This window comes from Choristoneura fumiferana, chromosome Z, assembly GCF_025370935.1.
Source record: "Choristoneura fumiferana chromosome Z, NRCan_CFum_1, whole genome shotgun sequence".
In the NCBI taxonomy this organism is placed as follows: domain Eukaryota; kingdom Metazoa; phylum Arthropoda; class Insecta; order Lepidoptera; family Tortricidae; genus Choristoneura; species Choristoneura fumiferana.
In genome coordinates this window covers 17,211,011-17,229,884 of record NC_133472.1, presented here as the reverse complement: position 1 = coordinate 17,229,884, position 18,874 = coordinate 17,211,011, and the positions used below count along the sequence as shown (strand labels likewise).

The 18,874-nt window shown below is 38.6% G+C and overlaps 1 protein-coding gene across 5 annotated transcripts in view; it reads right to left on the bottom strand.

Annotated features, from left to right (window-relative positions):
- LOC141430013 (uncharacterized) overlaps nucleotides 1-12,587 on the bottom strand; it is a 33,069-nt gene extending 20,482 nt beyond the window's left edge. For all 5 annotated transcript variants that reach the window (XM_074090552.1, XM_074090573.1, XM_074090579.1 and 2 more), the window contains exons 1-5: nucleotides 12,367-12,587; nucleotides 11,123-12,151; nucleotides 8,830-9,077; nucleotides 8,052-8,136; nucleotides 3,921-4,101 (exon numbers count right to left, since the gene is read on the bottom strand). In XM_074090552.1, coding sequence (XP_073946653.1) covers nucleotides 3,921-4,101; nucleotides 8,052-8,136; nucleotides 8,830-9,077; nucleotides 11,123-12,130 — 1,522 coding nt within the window. In that variant the 5' untranslated portion in view covers nucleotides 12,131-12,151; nucleotides 12,367-12,587. The remainder of the gene's footprint in view (nucleotides 1-3,920; nucleotides 4,102-8,051; nucleotides 8,137-8,829; nucleotides 9,078-11,122; nucleotides 12,152-12,366) is intronic.
- Between the last annotated feature and the right edge of the window lie 6,287 nt (nucleotides 12,588-18,874).

Sequence of the window (18,874 nt, the reverse complement as noted above, 5' to 3'; positions counted from 1 at the left end):
CGCGTGTAGTTTTTGGGAAATAGATCTGATTTTTTGTGAAGTGCCCTTGATTAGAGACCTTTTTAGGGTTCCGTACCCAAATGGTAAAAACGGAACTCTATTACTAAGACTCCACTGTCTGTCTGTCTGTCATCAGACTGGATCTTATGAACCCTGATTATCGTATTGCTATTATATAGCAATAAATACTAAAAACAGAATAAAATAAATATTTAAGTGGGGCTCCAAAAAATAAACTTGTGTTTTTAGCGTTATTTGCTCAATATAAATAACCACAACAGGTAGACGCTTGAAATATATACAGAATATTTAGTTATATATTCACTTTTAGACGACCAGATGGCCTAGTGGTTAGAGAACCTGACTACGAAGTTTGAGGTCCCGGGTTCGATTTCCGTGTCGGGGCAGATATTTGTATGAAAAATACGAATGTTTGTTCTCGGGTCTTGGGTGTTTAATATGTATTTAAGTATGTATCTATCTATATAATTATATTTAACCGTTGCTTAGTACCCATAACACAAGCTTTGCTAAGCTTACTTTGGGACTAGGTCAGTTGATGTGAATTGTCCCGTGATATTTATTTATTTATTTATTTACTTTAAAAATAAATAATTAAATTAAAATAAAATAAATATTTAAAGGAACCTCCAATGGATACAACAAACGTGTTTTGTTTTTGCCATTTTTGCTGATGTCTAATCTATATTAATAATTTCGTCCAGGGTACGGTAGACTCGAACGAAATGCACATCAAATTGAAGAGCGTAAAAAATTAGTCGATCCGAGTCGACAACATATATCCGCAAAATTCGGATTATGGAGAATTTCGTTAAATTCTAATGGCACTGACAAACAAACCGCAGTCGCCATCTTGGGTAGTTAATAAACGTTCCGTTTCATACTAGCTAGCTCTTAGATACGGCTCGCCTTCAACACATCGCGTGCGTCACGCCAAAAAAGTATCCATTACAAAGAACTGTGACTCATGTGACTGTGTAAAACGAAACGTCTTGCCGGAAAACTTGAATGGATCTTATCAAAACTCAAAACTATCACCAACTACCTTCAACTATAACTATCTTCAGTTGTTGACGTTTGTTCCGAGTCGACAACTTGTAGGTAGAAAATTCGGATTTAGCGAGTATTTTCAATAAAAAATGGAATAAATTACTGAGTATATATAATGGCGTTGCGAAGTAAACATGTCAAAGTCATCACATCAAAGTGGCGTGAGTGTCACGTCATCACGTGTCACAGGTTTGCATTTCGTTCTCCATTGTGACCTTTTAAGGGCCCCACACACGGTACGATTCGTCGATTTTCATCAGATCGATCGTACAGACGGATCGTACCTTATATGGGGCCCTTTAGGTCTAATTTCTTTGATTATGAGACAGACATACGTAGTCGGTCCCAAAGTTCTGTCACTGGCACATTATTTTTAAATTTAAAACATGATTTTAAGAAAATTTGATTGAATTCCATTTTTGAATGTTTGTCAATTATTTTAAAACAATAAACAGTCATTCGCTGCAATTTCTCACGATGGAGTGGACGTTGAAAGAAAACCGAATAGCTGTTTTAGCATTGCACCGCTGTGGGCACTCGCCAAGTACCATTTTCAAGTTGCTCAAAAATGTAAATATAACGCTTAGGTTTGTGTACCGTACGATTGACAGGTACAATGAAGTCTCCAGTGTTGAGGACAAGAAAAGAATTGGCCCGGCTCCGTACAAACACCAGCAGTGATCAAAGCGATCAAGGCACGCATAGCAAGAAATCCTGTCCGAAAACAGAAGTTGATGGCTTTGCAGATGGGTGTCAGTAGAAAAAACGTCAAAAAGGTTTTAAACGAAGATCTTAGTCTGCGAGCATACAAAAAATAGAGCGGGCACTTACTTAATGCCCGTCTAAAAACAATAAGGTTTAAAAGATCCCGGAAGTTGTTAAAGCGGTACGCGAAAAATCGACACCGTGATATCCTCATTACAGACGAAAAGATTTTCGATATTGAAGAGAAGTACAATAAACATAATGATAGAGTGTACGCTAGGAGCTCTGAAGAGTATTCTCTGATCTTATTACGGGCCAACTGAGGTTCATTTTTGCGAAAAAGGGGTCAAAATCAGTGCGAAAGTGTACCAAGAGACGGTTTTGGATAAGCATGTCAAAGATCTGCCCAACACGCTATTTTCAGGTCATAATTTTGTGTTCTAGCAGGATTCTGCGCCAGCACACAAAGCCAAGACCACTCAAGCCTGGTTTGGCCGTCAAAAAATCGACTTTATAAGACACGAAGATTGGCCTTCCTCCAGTCCGAACCTTAATCCTCTGGACTTTAAAATTTGGCAGGTCTTAGAGGGGAAGGTCTGTGCTAAACCCCATAAAAATTTGGAGAGCCTGAAGTCATCTTTAAAAAAAGCAGTCGCTGAAATAGACATGAAAATGGTGCGTGCTGCGATAGACGACTGGCTGCGCCGATTAAGGGCCTGTATTAAAAACAAAGGAAGTCATTTTGAATAATTTTAAGTACTTAAATTTATTTTTTTATTAAATGTACTTTAAATTGGTATATAATTTATTAAAAACTGATTGGTACTTTTGTTTTTATCATTATTTTCATTTGTGACAGAACTTTGGACTGACTACGTAGTTATTTGGGCAAATAAGATTTAGGAGAAATATCTACTGGTGAAATACCGATACGTAGGTTAGCCGTTAAAGTGTTTGTGATAATAATTAAGGCTGGGAATATACGTCAGATTTTTCGATAAGTACGACAGTCTTTACTGGCAAAAAATTTTTTCAAACATATTATTATGAGTCTACATTTTACCCGAGCGAAGCCGGGTTTTCATCTAGTGTCGTATAAATAACGGTACGGAACCTTTCGTGCGCGAGTCCGACTCGCACTTGACCAGTTTTTTGAAAAAGTTTCCCGTGCAAATTACGAGCTTCCGGCACGGAGACCTTTTTAGCCGACTGGGTATATTTTGAATATTGTACCCGTGCAGAGCCGGGGCGGGGAACTAGTTAAAAATAAACACGTTTTGGTACGAATACCTCGCTATCTTGCAGTGTTAGTAAATTTTGTTTTTATGGTTCCGCACAGCCAGTCTCTATTTTTGCGGGCGTTTGAATATGATCCTATAAAGACTTATGAAATTAAGGGACTTTTGTCGGCCGATAGAGTTCAGTCTGGTTTAAATTAGTAGGAAGACATATGCAACTAAATACACTACAACGATATCGGCCGATAAAAGTTTAAAAGGCTGCATGTATCCCTCCAAACTAATAATTTACCTATCACTGTCGATGGGATACAAAATACTCTCTTTTTTTTCTTGATCATTCTCCTCTTTCTATTATAACGTAGCAACCATAAAAAAATATATATATTTTATTTTATTTAAATTTCATCAAGCGATCACTGTCGCGAGTCAAGAGCAGCTTACCAACTAGCGACATTTTTAGCCCTAAGCGATCGGCCGACTGTAGGACGGTCTGCGCACTTCCCATCAACCAGACTTATAAAATGGCCCAGTGAGCGCACTAACAACCCAACCCGACAAAACTTATAGTCTTCAGGGGCTTTAAAGGAATAAACGCAAAAATTGCTGATTTCATTTCCAACTAGTCTTTACATAATAAATTGCCATCATAAATTTCATTAACTTTGCTTAAAAATACCCACACCGAATTTCATGTCCGGTTGAATTTTTGCGATTTAAATCCGATCCTGTGGGAATATTGAGAAAAAAAAGTACCTAGTCGCACGTATTATTCCAGACTTTCAGCTATCTTTTTACCAAATTTCGTGTAAAATCAGGGATGACCCGAAAATTTCCGTGGGAATACCCAAAATAACCGCGTGACATTTGCATAACTTGTCCTTTATGGAGACAATCAGTACTCACAGGCGTTGAATATAATGCTGTTGTGTAGTATCCAGTAGGCGTCGGCCAGGAAAGACTCAGTGCTTCCGTAGAGGCCTTCGGAAATCTGAGTCCTCATGAGCGACAGGTCCATTGGGTGGACCACACACTTGTCATAGTCAGGGAACACGGTGCGGTCCACCGGCTGCAAGAATGGCTCCACCTGCAATAATCAACGGTAATTGTTTACAATAACCCTTCTTCAGGCGGTAATTGGGTAAAGTTACGGGTGCAGAATCATAACCCCTCCTGCCGCTTGTGGTGCGGAAATATGTTCGATTGTAAAGTGTGGCAAGCCCTATATTGACCATACTGAGTAAGGACCGAGAGAACAATCATGTTGAATCCATTCATAGGACAGTCAGATTTCGCATTAAGAAAATACTATAAAAATCTGTGAAAATTCCCGCCATTCCGTACGCCACACTCCATATCAAGATCAGAAGGTATTACTGCAAAATTTAATAGACTATCGTTGAACACGTGTTTAATACGTGTCGATTCCTAGTCAAATTTCAATTTAGGTATATCTATGTCGTGTTTTTAGTTTTTTTGTGGTGATGCCTAAATCATTTCTAAATGGTCCCTAGTAGGAAAAATACCACCTCTCGCTCATTGCCTTTCCTTTTCTTAGAAACAGGACGCCCTGAGTGACAATTGACAAAGGAAGAAGAAATCACTCGTGCTAGCAGACTGGCCCTTGAAACCCTATAATACAATACCCTTCCTTCGTGAAGCTGTGTAATTGTCGAGTGATGGTATAAACATTAACTGAGTCGTGTGACGCCACTGATACAAAAGTGCAGTGATGTTTTAATTTAAGCATTAAAACATTAAGAGCGTTTATACCTGCTGAGCTGGCAACGTTGCATTTTTGTTATTAATTTTCATTCAATTTTTATGGAATAATCGAGAAAAACCAACAAAAATACAACGTTGCCAGCTCAGCAGGTATAAACCCTCTTAACATCAAGTTACAAAACCACTTGCCAATCAAGAAAAAGATTCCATCTACTTACATTCACAAATTGAAATACATAGTTTCTTTTCTTTATTAGTAGGCATTATTATTATTATTATTGCTAGCCTATTCTGTCCCAGGCATGAATATTTAAATAAATACTGGAATAGGATTTGTAACTTTGTCACTTCAGTAAACTAAACGTAAGATTAATCATGTCTCTTTTCTATTTATCTGACGGAAAAAAGGACTAGCTTCTCATTCAACTGTATGTTTTCAGGGTTCCGTAGCCGAAATGGCAAAAACGGAACCCTTATAATTTCGCCATGTTTGTCCGTCTGTCTGTCCGTCCGCAACTTTGCTCAGAGACTATCAGTGATAGAAAGCTGTAATTTTGCAATAAATGTAGCAACCATGCCGAAAAAAAGGTACAGTTTTTTTTTATGGTACCTCCCGTAGACGTAATTTTCATTAAAATCGATCTTACGTAAAGTAACGTTCACGTAGTTTTTACGTACTTTACGTAAAGTTTTTAAAAACCATGATGGTAGTAGTATAGTAGTAGTTGGTAGTAATAGCAAATTAAACTTGGAAGATTCCATACAAAATGCAAATTCTTAGAAAAATATTCCTTGATTTTTTTCGTAACGGCTACGGAACCCTATCTTGGGCGAGTCCGACATGCTCTTGGCCTGTTTTTCACATGTATGTCGGTCGATACCTGCCTGCCTGACTGTCTGTGTATTGTGTAATGATCTCAATTTTTCTTTATTATGTTCGATACCTAGTGTCACCGAGGTTCGATTCTAATACCATTATAAAAATGTTATCAGAATCGGTTAAGTAATTTAATTATAATATTAATTCAAAAAATAAGCCGGTTAATGTTTCTATTTTAAAAAGTATTGTTAATAGTAATGATAATAAAGTTAATTCGCAAAGCCATGATGCATATAGCAAAACTGCTAATATACAGCCCTTTAACTTTTTTTTTTCAAACAATTTATATATCATTTTTCTGTACTTGTAATAGAATAATAATTGTTATAAATTGAATTAATTAATCAACCTTATAAAACACCCATTTGCATTTTTAGGCATGATTTTCCAAATTCTAGCATGAACAACGCAAAATTAAATTTTTCGTCACTTATTCTCAAACAAGCCTGCTACGCACACATCGTTAAATCAAGAAAACGGCCACACAGGCGCATGGTACAGTCACAGGCATGCCATTTACGCGTACGGTTATTATTAGCTAGCGAGAGAGCGCGAGCGCGGCCTCGGTATTGATTTGGCGGTGTGCGAGCGAGAGGTGAGGCGGCGTCACGCGTCGGCGGGGCCCGGACGGCCCGCAGATAAGTGGCAAGGTCATGCTGCCCTGCGCCTCCCCCCCACCCCTCGCACTGCTCGATGCCTCAGTCACGTTTTATACGGACGCCATTGCTGCTTTGCTCAGCATTCAGTTTGACACTCGCTATGCGTTATACTCCTTTACTCCTTCACTCTTTTACAACCAGAACCCAACGTCATTTTATGTTTAACACTAATTCAACCACATACATAGTTTTTTGCCAACTCACGTCGTTTTTCAGCTACAATATTAGTACTTAATTTAATCCTATAGTAGATCTCACAATAATACCTTTAAAACCAAACTTGGTAGAAGTTGGGTTAGTACTTAGTATAGTAAGTTAAAAACACAAATATTAATATTTCGCATTGACACATTTTAATAAAAACATTATTTTATAATCTAGAAATCTCGCCAAAACAAATAATCAGGGTGAAGCTAAATACCAAAACACAAGTCAATTGTACTATGTACAGTCGCCGATGGAGTAGCCAAAGAGCTCAAAATCAAATCAATCAAGCAAATCAGCCCACATCCACCCACTGCTGAGTAAAGGCCTCTTCGTTTTCACTCCACTTTGCCCGGTCCTGTGCTAGTCTCATCCACAGTTTACGAGCCAAGAAAAAAGAGGAGTATAAGGAGTATAGTTTTACATATTAATATTAATATGTAAAACAAACTATACTCCTTACACAACTGCCAGATGTCATCCGACCAAAAAACGTCTTATATATTTAAACACCTTATAAAATAGGTGCTTTTGCAAGCTGTTATTTAACTTACAATGTTAGTGAGAATGTAAGTTGTCGGTTTCAAATCTTGCAAGTGGTCGAATTGGTATAAAAATGGGTACATACATACATGTATAGAGCTCTGATGGCTAGAGGCTGAATTATATGCAATTGCATATTTGCGTCTGCGTTTTCGTGTTAAGGCCATTTTCATTGGTTACTGATATATCTAAGATCTTGTGATGAATGATGTATATTTTCTTTGAATATGCATTATTATTTCTATTTGTATACGTGCCAACGTACGTATGTACGTGTGTATTTGTGCGTGCGTGTGTGGTTGCTATGCAGCAACCAAATTCAAAACTGCCCAGTTACCTCAGTGGATGTGGTCTTTTCCACTTACAAAAATATTTTGAGTGAACAAAGGCTCAATTTTAGTACTGAACATTTGGAACAGTGTCTCTTTCGAATCGTTAACGTTAATTATTAATTTACTTTCGGTGTCTTAATTTTAAAATAAACAAAAACTAACTGGAGACTGTTTTACTTGAGAGTTGCATATTTGGAGAATTTTCATGCATATTTGCATGTTACTTCAAGCTTTTTATGTTGAATCCCACTAATCCCATCCCACTATCCTACTAATATTATAAATGCGAAAGTTTGTCTGTTTATTTGTGACTTCATTACGTCTAAACCACTGAACCAATTTAAATGAAATTCGGTATACAAATAGTTTGAGTCCCGCAGAAGGACATAGGATAGTTTTTATCCCAGAAAATTGCATTATTTTAGCAGGACAGCGATAAAATTCTGCGCAGACGGAATCGCGGGTTGCAAAAGATACAAAACTGTGCCAAAAGGATAGACATGGTAATATGATATTGTAATATGGTCAAATTGGAACCTTTTGGGTACAGAAACCTAAACGTCTGCTAGATTACAGAAGGAACTAATTCATAAGTATGCGGACAAGAAACTTCATCTTCATAAGATCAGTCTTCTAGTGGAGATTGACCAGTTAAACCATTCAACCATAAAAAAAATATATAAAAATACTTTACCCCATTGACTTCGGTCATACGCTGCAAGGCAAACTTGAGTAATTCACACAGCATTCCCAATGTGGTCTTCTTCATTGCTGGCGATCTGGAAAGTAAATAAAACATAGAAATAATTAATAGAGCAATCCCAGCCCAGGGTCACTATTATATTATAACATACTTACAAGTTGTGGACATTACAAGAATAGCAATAAAATTGCCTAAAACATATTTTCTGACCACATATGCATAGGTATGTTTAACAATGATGTCATAGTAATATTATTGCTTATGATAGATTATTTAGTAACATGTTGCTAGTGCTAGAGATGTAAATAATATGACAGTATTCCATACAGGGTCAACAGTTTAATTGAACAGATCAAAACAATTAAGTTTTGATATGGGGATTCTGTGCAAAATTTACTTAAGCCAACTTTTGTTCTATTTCGACTTTTATCTATAAAATATGTATAATAAGCTCTGCTTATAATGGATATCTATAGATACAACCGTTTAAAGTGTATTATATGTTGCTATGCCTAAAAATATGTACGGAACTCTCGATACGCGAGTCCAACTCGCATTTGGCCGGTTTATACCAGCATAAGACTAGTTAAACCAACAACAGAAAAAAAAAGACCGAACTTTTCCTTTCAATAGACTCAAAACAACTCTTGCGCGTGTCTCCTGCGGGAGAAGTACACACTTTAGCAACTTTCATGATTTTAATGTTGCGGCCCAAAATGACGCCGATTAAAATGTTTCCGGTAAGCATGTTAACATATAACAGATGTACCTGGTTTCGGAGCTCTCAGCATGCAACACTGTCATGCATTCTGGACACACCCAATTTGACTTAGTAAGTAGTTTAGGGCGCTCAACACCAGTCAGGCATCTGTAGTGGAAGGACCGTGGGCAGACAGTACATCTCATAGGGGGCTGTGGTGTCTTCTCTTCATCAGCCATGTCTATGGACCAGTGGCATCTCCAACAATAAGCATCCGAACGAAGCTTGTTGCTGTTTTCCTCCACCTTCAGTGCAGCCTAAACATAGAAAAATATCAAATTTACAAAAAAAAACTAAACAAAATAACTTGGCTAAACCACCAGGAAAGCGTGCTTGCTATGAGGAGCTCCAGGAAACTTAAAGAATGGAGCAGTCATCGTCATATTACCAGATCTGATGGCACAGTGCGGCGGCACACAGGCTCAGTATGTTATTCAATCTAATGTACACTTTTTAATGGCGGATAAAAATCAAACATCTAAATGAAAGCAAAAATAAAGATATTGCATATCCAAAATGTCCGCATGACTTAGCCATTGTTGTGTAAAGTCAAACAAAAAAAACAGGAAGTGTGAAATGGTAACAATGCCGCCTAACTACAGTTATTTCAATGGCACAAGTCATGTGGAATTCCACAACGGGCCAGATTTTAGCGAAAAATACTCTTTTCTTACATTTATCTTTAAGGCTTGGCATTTTATGAGCTTTCACTACTTTTTATGGGCACATCATCTCAATCAAAACTTGGCACCATATTTTTACAGCAAGTTTTGTTGGAATTTTATAGGACTGTCATAAACTAATTATTTGGCCAACAATGTTTTGAAATAAAATCTAAGTCTCGTTTTTATTTCACAAACTAGTGATGGAATCCACAACACAGAATGGTTTACTTATCTAATCCTTTTTAGAACATATTTTTAGACACTATATAATCTGCCGAATCAGAAAAGCAAAACAAATACGCCAATGCCTGTGAACTGCGTCATGCCACTTTTACACCCCTCGTCACCTCCGTGGATGAAGTTTTTGCACCACAATTGGCTACCTTTGTTAAACAACTTGGGAAGCACTTGCAACTCGCTGAACCGATCTTTGTCTTGCGTTTTGGGCTGGCTGAGAGCTTGCATAACATCTATAATGAGAGCGACCAGTATGTGCATTCGAGGCTACCGCCATAAATGGATGCCAGCAGCAAAGCTGCTTGGCTTTGATGATGGTGCTGCCCTACCACACTCTGACTGAGACTGACTTGACAATTTTTACATAATTATTAATTTATTTGTTTACTATTTACAGTTATACTATAAGTTAAATGTACATATTAAAGTATTTCATAATAAATAAGTTTTTGGTAAAAACTTCATTTTTAATCCAAGTTTTTTTTTGCTGATTACTTTTTGTTGACTGTACTTGTATTGTCACCCAAACTACATTTGCTTGCATACCAAATTTTTAATTGATTCCATTAACCGTTGAAGAGTTCCGACCTGTGGGGACAATCCTGGCCGGACTACCAGGATGTCACTACCAAATTATTATTGCCACACCATTTACATAAGTATACCAAATTTCAAGTTAGTCCACCTATTGGAAGTTGGTTGAGTTTAACTTGTAAGATTTGTTTACAGACAGACAGACAATGGGACAGGTGAAACTAAATAAAAGCTTGTAATAGATATGAAACACTATATCGACTACTAGCTTTTGCCTGAAACTTCAGTCTGCCAATAATTTTTTATGCTATCCCAAGGGAAATATGCAATTTATACTGGATAAAAACTTATCTTATGTTCTTTCCGATATTGTTATGAGATGTTGCCCAATCAGTAATTTTTATGAAAATGAAATACAGCATCAAAGCATCGATTTATTCTGGAGTTTCAAGTATTTTATTCGTATTGATTTTATTTTGAAAAAATTACTGCCAATTTTCTTGCGGCACATTCTTCATGGCAATAATGGTCTTTCCGAAAGCGCTGGTAGTTTAAAAAATTACGTGTAAAAGTGCCTCTTGCGGCCTATTTACTGAATAAATGATTTCAATTTGAATTTCAAAGTTGAATTTCGATGGAAGTTATTGTGACTGATGTTGGACCCGATAGGTCAAAACACTCAAATTCATCACTCCAAATTAATAGTATATTTATCATAAGCCACTGACAGTGCAGCCTACTTCAGAAAAAAGGTTTAATGATATAAAGCATTAATTTTTAATACAATTGAGGTACTGAAGGTAAGGTTAAGGGAAACAGGACAGCTCTGATTAATTACATATAAAAATATACAATATGGAACCAACCTGCTCAATAGTTTGACTTCTGTTTTTAGGAGTGCAGGGTGTGCTATCAGTATTATCAACACTTTTGCTGACCAACTCTTCATCAGATGCAGATAAAGATGCATCAGAATCACCAGTTCTTTGAAACTTTCCTGTGACTGAGTTCAAAAATTGCTTGACTTTATTCACAAATTCAGGATTCTGCGACCTCATGGATCGTTTTCCAACCTTATCTGATTTCTCGCTGCAGTTACTTTTTTGAGAATTATTACTACTGCGTCTGTTTCCTATCATGCTATCAGCCTCAGTGGAACTATTTAAATTTGTGTTTGAAGTGTCTAAAGCAGTTCTGGACTTTCTTGTCTTACTAGTCAGCTTTGTGCATTCATTAATAATTTTTGATTCTTTAGCAGAATTGATAAGAGATTTTAACTCTCTACTAATACTTTTATTGTGCTCCTTTTCTGATATGTCACTATTTATTTCCATTTGTGAATCATTAGAAGCTTCTTTTTCTATAGTAATGGTAATATCTTTTTCTTTACTTAGCTCATTGTTTGACTCTGGGAGGTTGTCTTTGATAGATGTGGAGTCAACATCAACATGATGAGTTATCAATTCTTTTGGTGGAGTGCTCTGCACTGTGATGCTGTCAGGTTTGTCACACAATTTATTTTGGGTTTGAATTTCAGATTTTTGAGTTGCCTGCGTAGATTGTTTAGTTTGCTGCATCTTAAACAAAGGCTGTACAGATTTCCCTACATCAGTCTGTTTGCTTGCTGATTCTTGTAACAATTCTTGCTTACTAGGTGAATTTTGAGGCAGACCATCCTTCTTAGATTGGTTTGAAAGGGTACTATTATCATGGATCATAGGCTGGATATTGTCTTGTGAGTTTGAGTCTGCCTTCTGTGGCTGCTCTTCATCTAATTTCTCCACAACTATCACCAATTCGACATTACCGTGTGAACCAATTACCTCCTGCGTCTCAGGAACATCTGCCGTGGTTGAAGACACGTGGGTCTCCATCAGTGCTCCAGGTTTCTCCACCTTTGGAAGAAAACGATTCGATATTTTTAGCTTGACCTATCAAGTCGTAAAACAGATATCCATCGTTTTTTATCGGCAGACGGACACGAATACGGTAAATACTAATATTAAATTGTCTGAATATTCGGGAAACCGGTCATTAGTCGAGCTGTCTTAGCCAAAACTTACCTACTTTCAATAATCTTAACACCTCATACCTACATCCACGAACTTACCCCACGTTTTCCTCTGCGTTTGCACCTTAGTATTTTAAATCCAGTCTTGAATTGTGTTTTTTATATCGTATATTGTCATCACCTCACATATGCTTCATAAAATCAATTTGTTTTACGTGATAGCAAATGTTTTAATAGAACATGAGCGAAAGAAAGGAATCGCACACCATCGCCATCGCACATAACTCTTTAGTTTGGTTTGGTTTGATTGGTCCAAACCAAAGCAAAGAGGTGGATAGATTCCTTCTTACGTCGCCTGTGTTGCTGTGCAAAAAATCATTCTACGTGGTGTTCGATGTGTTTTCTGGTATTTCCTGACTAATTTTCTAGTCCTTGATATTTGTATGAATTGGTATGAATTCTTAAAGTTTAAAACTCAATTATTGACATTTATTTGATGGAAAACGAAACTTTTTCCACATAAAAGAACAGCAATAAAATGGGGGCGCCACTTTCTACGGAACTGGCTTATTTTTGACGTACAAAATGCTTGTGTATAGCAACAATTTTGTGTGGAACTATTTAGTTCCTCTTTCATCCATTCTTTTGTTTTACGTTTGGATTTTCATCGGATCATTTAAAATAAATAAATAAAGGGTTTTAAGTAAAGTAATTGACATACCTTTATTTCAATCATGGAAATGGACGATCAACTACAAAATTGATATATCGGTTGGGGCAAGACAAAAATGCGAGTTCTTAATTAATTCTTGCAATGATAACGGTCCTGCCTCAAAGAGACAAATTATTAATTAGATTAATTACCTACAGATTGATGGGACCCTGTTGTCGGAAGATTAATTCTTTCACTTACCATTATTTTCTTTCCACACCTCTCCTTCAGAAAAGTAACTTTTCCTCCCTGACGAGAGGGAGCAAAGTGCAACTTTTCTGTTCAAGGCTTTTCAAAGTGTTTTATTGCAAATGCCATTTTTTGAAGTTGATAATTGTAAAGCCACACCATTTTCTATGCTGGTTGTTCTTTAATAATATTAAGATTTTTCTTTCAAATGCTCGGTGTGAAAAGTTGTATGAGCCACTCGGGAGCAAAATTATTTTTAATACACCATTTTGCTCCCTCGTGACACAAATAACTATTTAGTACTCGGCTGCTTGGCAATCTCGAATCTCACGACCTGTCCGTCTCCACAAATACCACCTTACAAACGCAATTCTGTTCCAAAGAGAAGAGTCAAATGAAGTGCTGATTTGTAATTTTGCACTTCACTTCTAAAATTTGAATTCTGCATTCATAAATAGAAGTGCATTATATATCTGAAACGCCAGAAATATACATATAATAATTATCTTTAACAGAGTAGGTACTTTATGAATGAAATAATATTAAAATTAACGTTTTGATTCAAGTGGAGATATAAGTGAGGGTTTAGATAGTTAGTTCTTATGTTGCTGCATTTTAAATTAGGGAGGTAGTTTGACTTTCTCATTAGAAGAATAAGACCTAATAAAATTGAATAGGGTTCTAGTGGGTCATCAAACTATAGTGAAAAAAATGAGTCTGCTAGCAGGGATTTAAACCTGCACACCGCATGCCACGCTCGCCTAAGAAGTATACTGACAACATTCAAAATTCAAAATTGTTTATTGCATGTCATATATCCCAGCAAACTCGAAGAGACGATAACTGTCTGTGTATAATAAGTAAAGGATTGTCAAAAGTCTTACATGCTGGCTAAAGGTTCACTAACTGCAGCTGCCCATTCTTACGTGTACAGTCGCTATCAGATATTTCCTAGCGGCCAAGGTGACCAAAAATATCGATATGTGAACTCTAATACCTTAAGCAATAGAGTGCATGCGTCGATATTTTAGACCAATTTGGCCGCTCCGAAATATTTGATGGCGACTGTACATGCGTAGGTTTTCAAAAGTTAATCTATTTATCATGCCATCAGTTTCTAGATCACATTTTAATACGTGCATTTAGAGTGTTAATATATACAAATGACAAGCACGCGAGGGTTTTGACCGCGTGACTAAATAAATGAACTCTTGTTTTGCATTATTTATGCATCAAATACAAACAAACGTCGTCGGTGCGCAACGTATAATTGACCAACAAATAAATTCATTTTCTTAAAATTGACATTGAGTAACTTTACATAATTATGCATTTATTTATTAATTATTATATTACAGTGTATATAGCATTTATTAAAAAATACACCATCATTATATTCAAATAATACTTATTACTATTATCAGGAATGGACTGTGATACGTTAGAAGGAAAATTTATCATTGGAAGGGCTTTACCATGCAAAATATACTTATCGCAGATATCTCTTTCTTCTACCGTTACATTTGTTGTACGACTCGTATATCCGGGCGGGCATAAACTTTAAAGTTAATTATTCCATACTTATAGCTTCATTTTTTACGCCTTTATTAAGTACCTAACTGACTATCTATCACATTTTTTTAAATGATTAATACACATACTGTAGTAAAACACAGCTAATTGGATGAAAGACTGGTTTAATGTTTTTAGAAACGGGTACATATTGCCAAACACCAACTACCCTCTATTACTATATACAACATCTCTCTTCTTATGGTAAACAAAACAATAAGGTTGCACAAACGTAAACTAATGGCGTTGATAATTATTTCAACTTAAACATGAATGTGATTGCAAACAATTAGATTTCATTAACACTATTACTTATATAATTTTATTAAAATAGCCTTACTTTATTATTTACCTAAATTATCATACTTTTCAAACAGATTTTAGTAAGTTATACATAGGTTCCCTCCACCATTAAGTAGTACGCAAGTTACCTATTAATACTTATTATACTTAGAGTAGGTATAGAATTTATTATCCTCGTATAAGTTTATCTATACCACATCTATACACTTCATTAAAACTTATGTAACTTATGTTTTAACTGTTTTTAACCGTTTTGTTAATTTATATACCGTATTATAAAGCTAATGACACAGGACAAAGTTTGCGTGCAATAATTAGAAGCTAAAACACTATTAAATGCAAGTATACAGCGTGTATTTTTGATACTACCTCAAACTGTATATAGGAACATTAATTTTACAACGTTATCTGAGATACCTATCTTTGGCTATATTATAGGTATTATTTAAGGCCTAAGCTGTTCTGCTAACATACGGGCTTTGCTCCTGGTTAGAGGAGGCTTTACTTCGTCATTGGTTAGAGTACGCACCCCTGTCTTATCGTCTGCTGCGTGCTCGCAGTCCGACTGTGGCTGCGGGGCGGCGGGCGCGGTGGCGTCACGGGGCCCGGGCGCGGCCGCCTCGTGCTTGACGAGGCGGCTGATAACGTGACGGCGGTTCCTGCGGTATTTGCGGCCTGCTGAGTCTTGCAGTATGTAAGACCGCGGCGCAGACGCCTTGCCCACAACTCGCATAAATCTGCGCTCGTTACCATCCGCTATCACTACTTCACTGTGCAGAGGTAGTGTAGGGAGGATTTGCGCCGATTTATCATATGTCAACTTACTACTCTGTTGTTGCCTCTCGATTGCCGCGTGATTCAGTTCATTATTTACCTTTTCTGAAAGCAGCGGTGCGTAAACAGGTAGTCTCGTGTTCAACCTCCTGCCAAATAATATTTGTGCTGGAGAATCGATGCCGTCCCGAGGCGTTGCTCTAAAATTTAAAAGGCTTAAATAATGGTCTTCTCCTGCGTCCACACATTTCTTTAATAAACCTTTTATAGTACGTATAGCTCTTTCGCTTTTGCCATTAGACTGGGAATAAACGGGCGATGACGTCACATGTGCGATGTCCCACTCACGCACGAAATCGAAGAACTCTCGGGAGCTGTAAGCGGGTCCATTATCTGTGATCAATTCCTTCGGTATTCCATGGCGAGCAAATTGTTCCTTCATCGCCGTAACAACTGCCTTGCTGTTTATGTTATTTAATTCGTTTATTTCTACGTAATTTGAGAAATAATCGACCAGCAGCAGATAATATTTTTTCCTATACTCAAAGATGTCAGATCCTAGTTTGCACCACGGCAGAGCCGGTACCTTATGCGGTAGCAGCGGCTCGCGGCGCGGTGCCGGCGCATGAAGCGCGCACGCGGCGCACGCGCGCACGGCGTCCTCCACCGCGCGCGACAGCCCTGGCCAGAACATGACTTCGCGCGCGCGCCGCTTGCAGCGCTCGATGCCGAGGTGCCCCTCGTGTACGCGCCGCACCATCTCATCGCGCAGTGCGCGAGGAATAAATACAAGATTTCCCTTCAGTATCAACCCATCGACATACAGTAACGTATCCCTGTAAGGCCAAAACACCCGACAGTGAGCGACTACTTCGTGCCTATTTTTTGGCCATCCGTTCTCTATGTAATCGATTAAAATTTTACATTGTTCATCGTTTAAGATATTTTGCTTTACCGAATCTAGTTTTTTATCACTAAACTGCAAATGTTCGATCAAAAAACAAGTTTGTGCTTCCACTTCCTTGGTCACTCGGTCGGACATTCTCTCCGCTAAGGCTGCACGGGACAGCGTGTCTGCTATGTACATGAATTTTCCCGGTATATACTGAACCTTTATGTCATATCCTTGAACGCGTAACATCATACGCTGTAGACGCGCTGGGACGTTAGATAATGACTTTTTAAAAATCGACTCTAATGGTTTGTGGTCCGTCTGTACTGTTATGTTACACCTACCGAACATATATTGATGAAAACGCTCGCACGCGTACACTATCGCCAGCATTTCTTTTTCTATTTGTGCGTAGCGACGTTGCGCATCCGTCAGAGTTGCGGAGGCGAACTCAACCGGCCGCCCGCCCTGCAGCAGCACGGCGCCCAGCGCCTCCGAGCTCGCGTCCACCGACACCACCACCGGTAGCTCGCTCGAGTATAACGCTAACACCGGCGCCGACGCTATTTTATTCTTAAGTGCTTTCACCGCTTTGGAGTGTTCACGGTCCCATAACCACTCTGAGCCTTTCCTCAAAAGCCCTCTTAGCACAGCTACTGATTCGGAATAATTAGGAATAAATTTTGAGAGGTAATTAACCATCCCAAGAAACCTCTCCAGTGACTTACGGTCAGTTGGGTCGGGCATACCTATTATCGCTTTGACCTTCGCCTCATCCGGCCGCATGCCCTCTGCGTTGAACACGTGCCCCAAGTACACAATCTCTCGCACACCGAACTTACATTTAGCCCTGTTGAATCGGATACCTATTTCTTTAGCACGTTGTAACAAACGCTCCAAACGCGCGTCGTGCTCCTCTTTAGTGGCTCCCCAAACGATAATATCGTCTATGAATGAATCCGTCCCTTCCAGGTCTTCTAAGTATTGTCGTATTTTGGCATGGAACACCTCCGGTGCGCAATTAATCCCATAAGGCAACCTTAAAAACTGAAACCTACCGAAAGGTGTGCCGAACGTGCACAGATCCGCGCTGGCCTCGTCCAGCGGCAGCATCCAGAACCCGCAGCGCGCGTCCAGCACGCTGAACCAGCCCGCGCCGCGCAGCCGCGCCGCCAGCTCGCTCACGGTCGGCAGCGCGAAGTGCGCGCGCCTCACCGCCGTGTTCAGCACGGAAGGATCTAAACACACCCTTATTTCCCCACTTTTCTTAGCTGCTATGACGATTGGATTTACCCAGTCGGTTGGATGAGTTACTTTGCGTATGACCCCAAGTTTTTCCATACGAATTAATTCCTCGTGTAATTTATCCCGCATGCCCATGGGGATCCTACGCGCCGGGCATATCACCGGTTGTACGGACTCATCTACTATAATTCTATGACGCCCCGGCAGTCTTCCCAACCGCTAAATAAGTACCTATAATCATCGATATTGAGCTCATCTACTCTTTGAACGACACCTAATTTGACACATGCGTTTAAGCCGAGAATATTTTGGCATTCCATATTAGCTACTACAAAATTTATTATGTAATACTTATTTTTAAATTTTAATTCTAAGGTACATTGTCCAATAATTGGTACAGCATTTCCGGTATATGAGTAAACTCTTTTATTATATGCAACAAGATCTTCGAAATTTAAACCCAATCTGGCATAGTCAAATTTCGAGAGTATATTTAACATCGAGCCGGTATCTAATTTGAAACTGAGTCTTTTACCCTTAAAGTCCAAATATTCAATCCACTGTGTGTTACCTGAAGGTAAAGTCAGCTTCTGTTCCTCAATTACGTCCACATAAAACGCGTCGCCTTCGGAGTCGTCCGTATTTTCTGCAACACTCAAATTGTCCACAATTTTACTAAACGGTTTGCTACTACACACTCGTGCAAAGTGGCCGCGACGGTCACACACAAAACACATCGATCTCAACGCCGGGCAACGCTCCTCGTCGCGGCAGAACGTGCTGCCGCAGCGCGCACACGCCGCTCGTTGACGCGCGGTCGCCGCGCGCGGCCGCTGCGCTCCCGACGGGCCCGCGGCCCCCCGGCCACTGCATTCACTTGAAAACACGTCTCTTCAATTTTTTTGTTTTCTTCTTTCGAC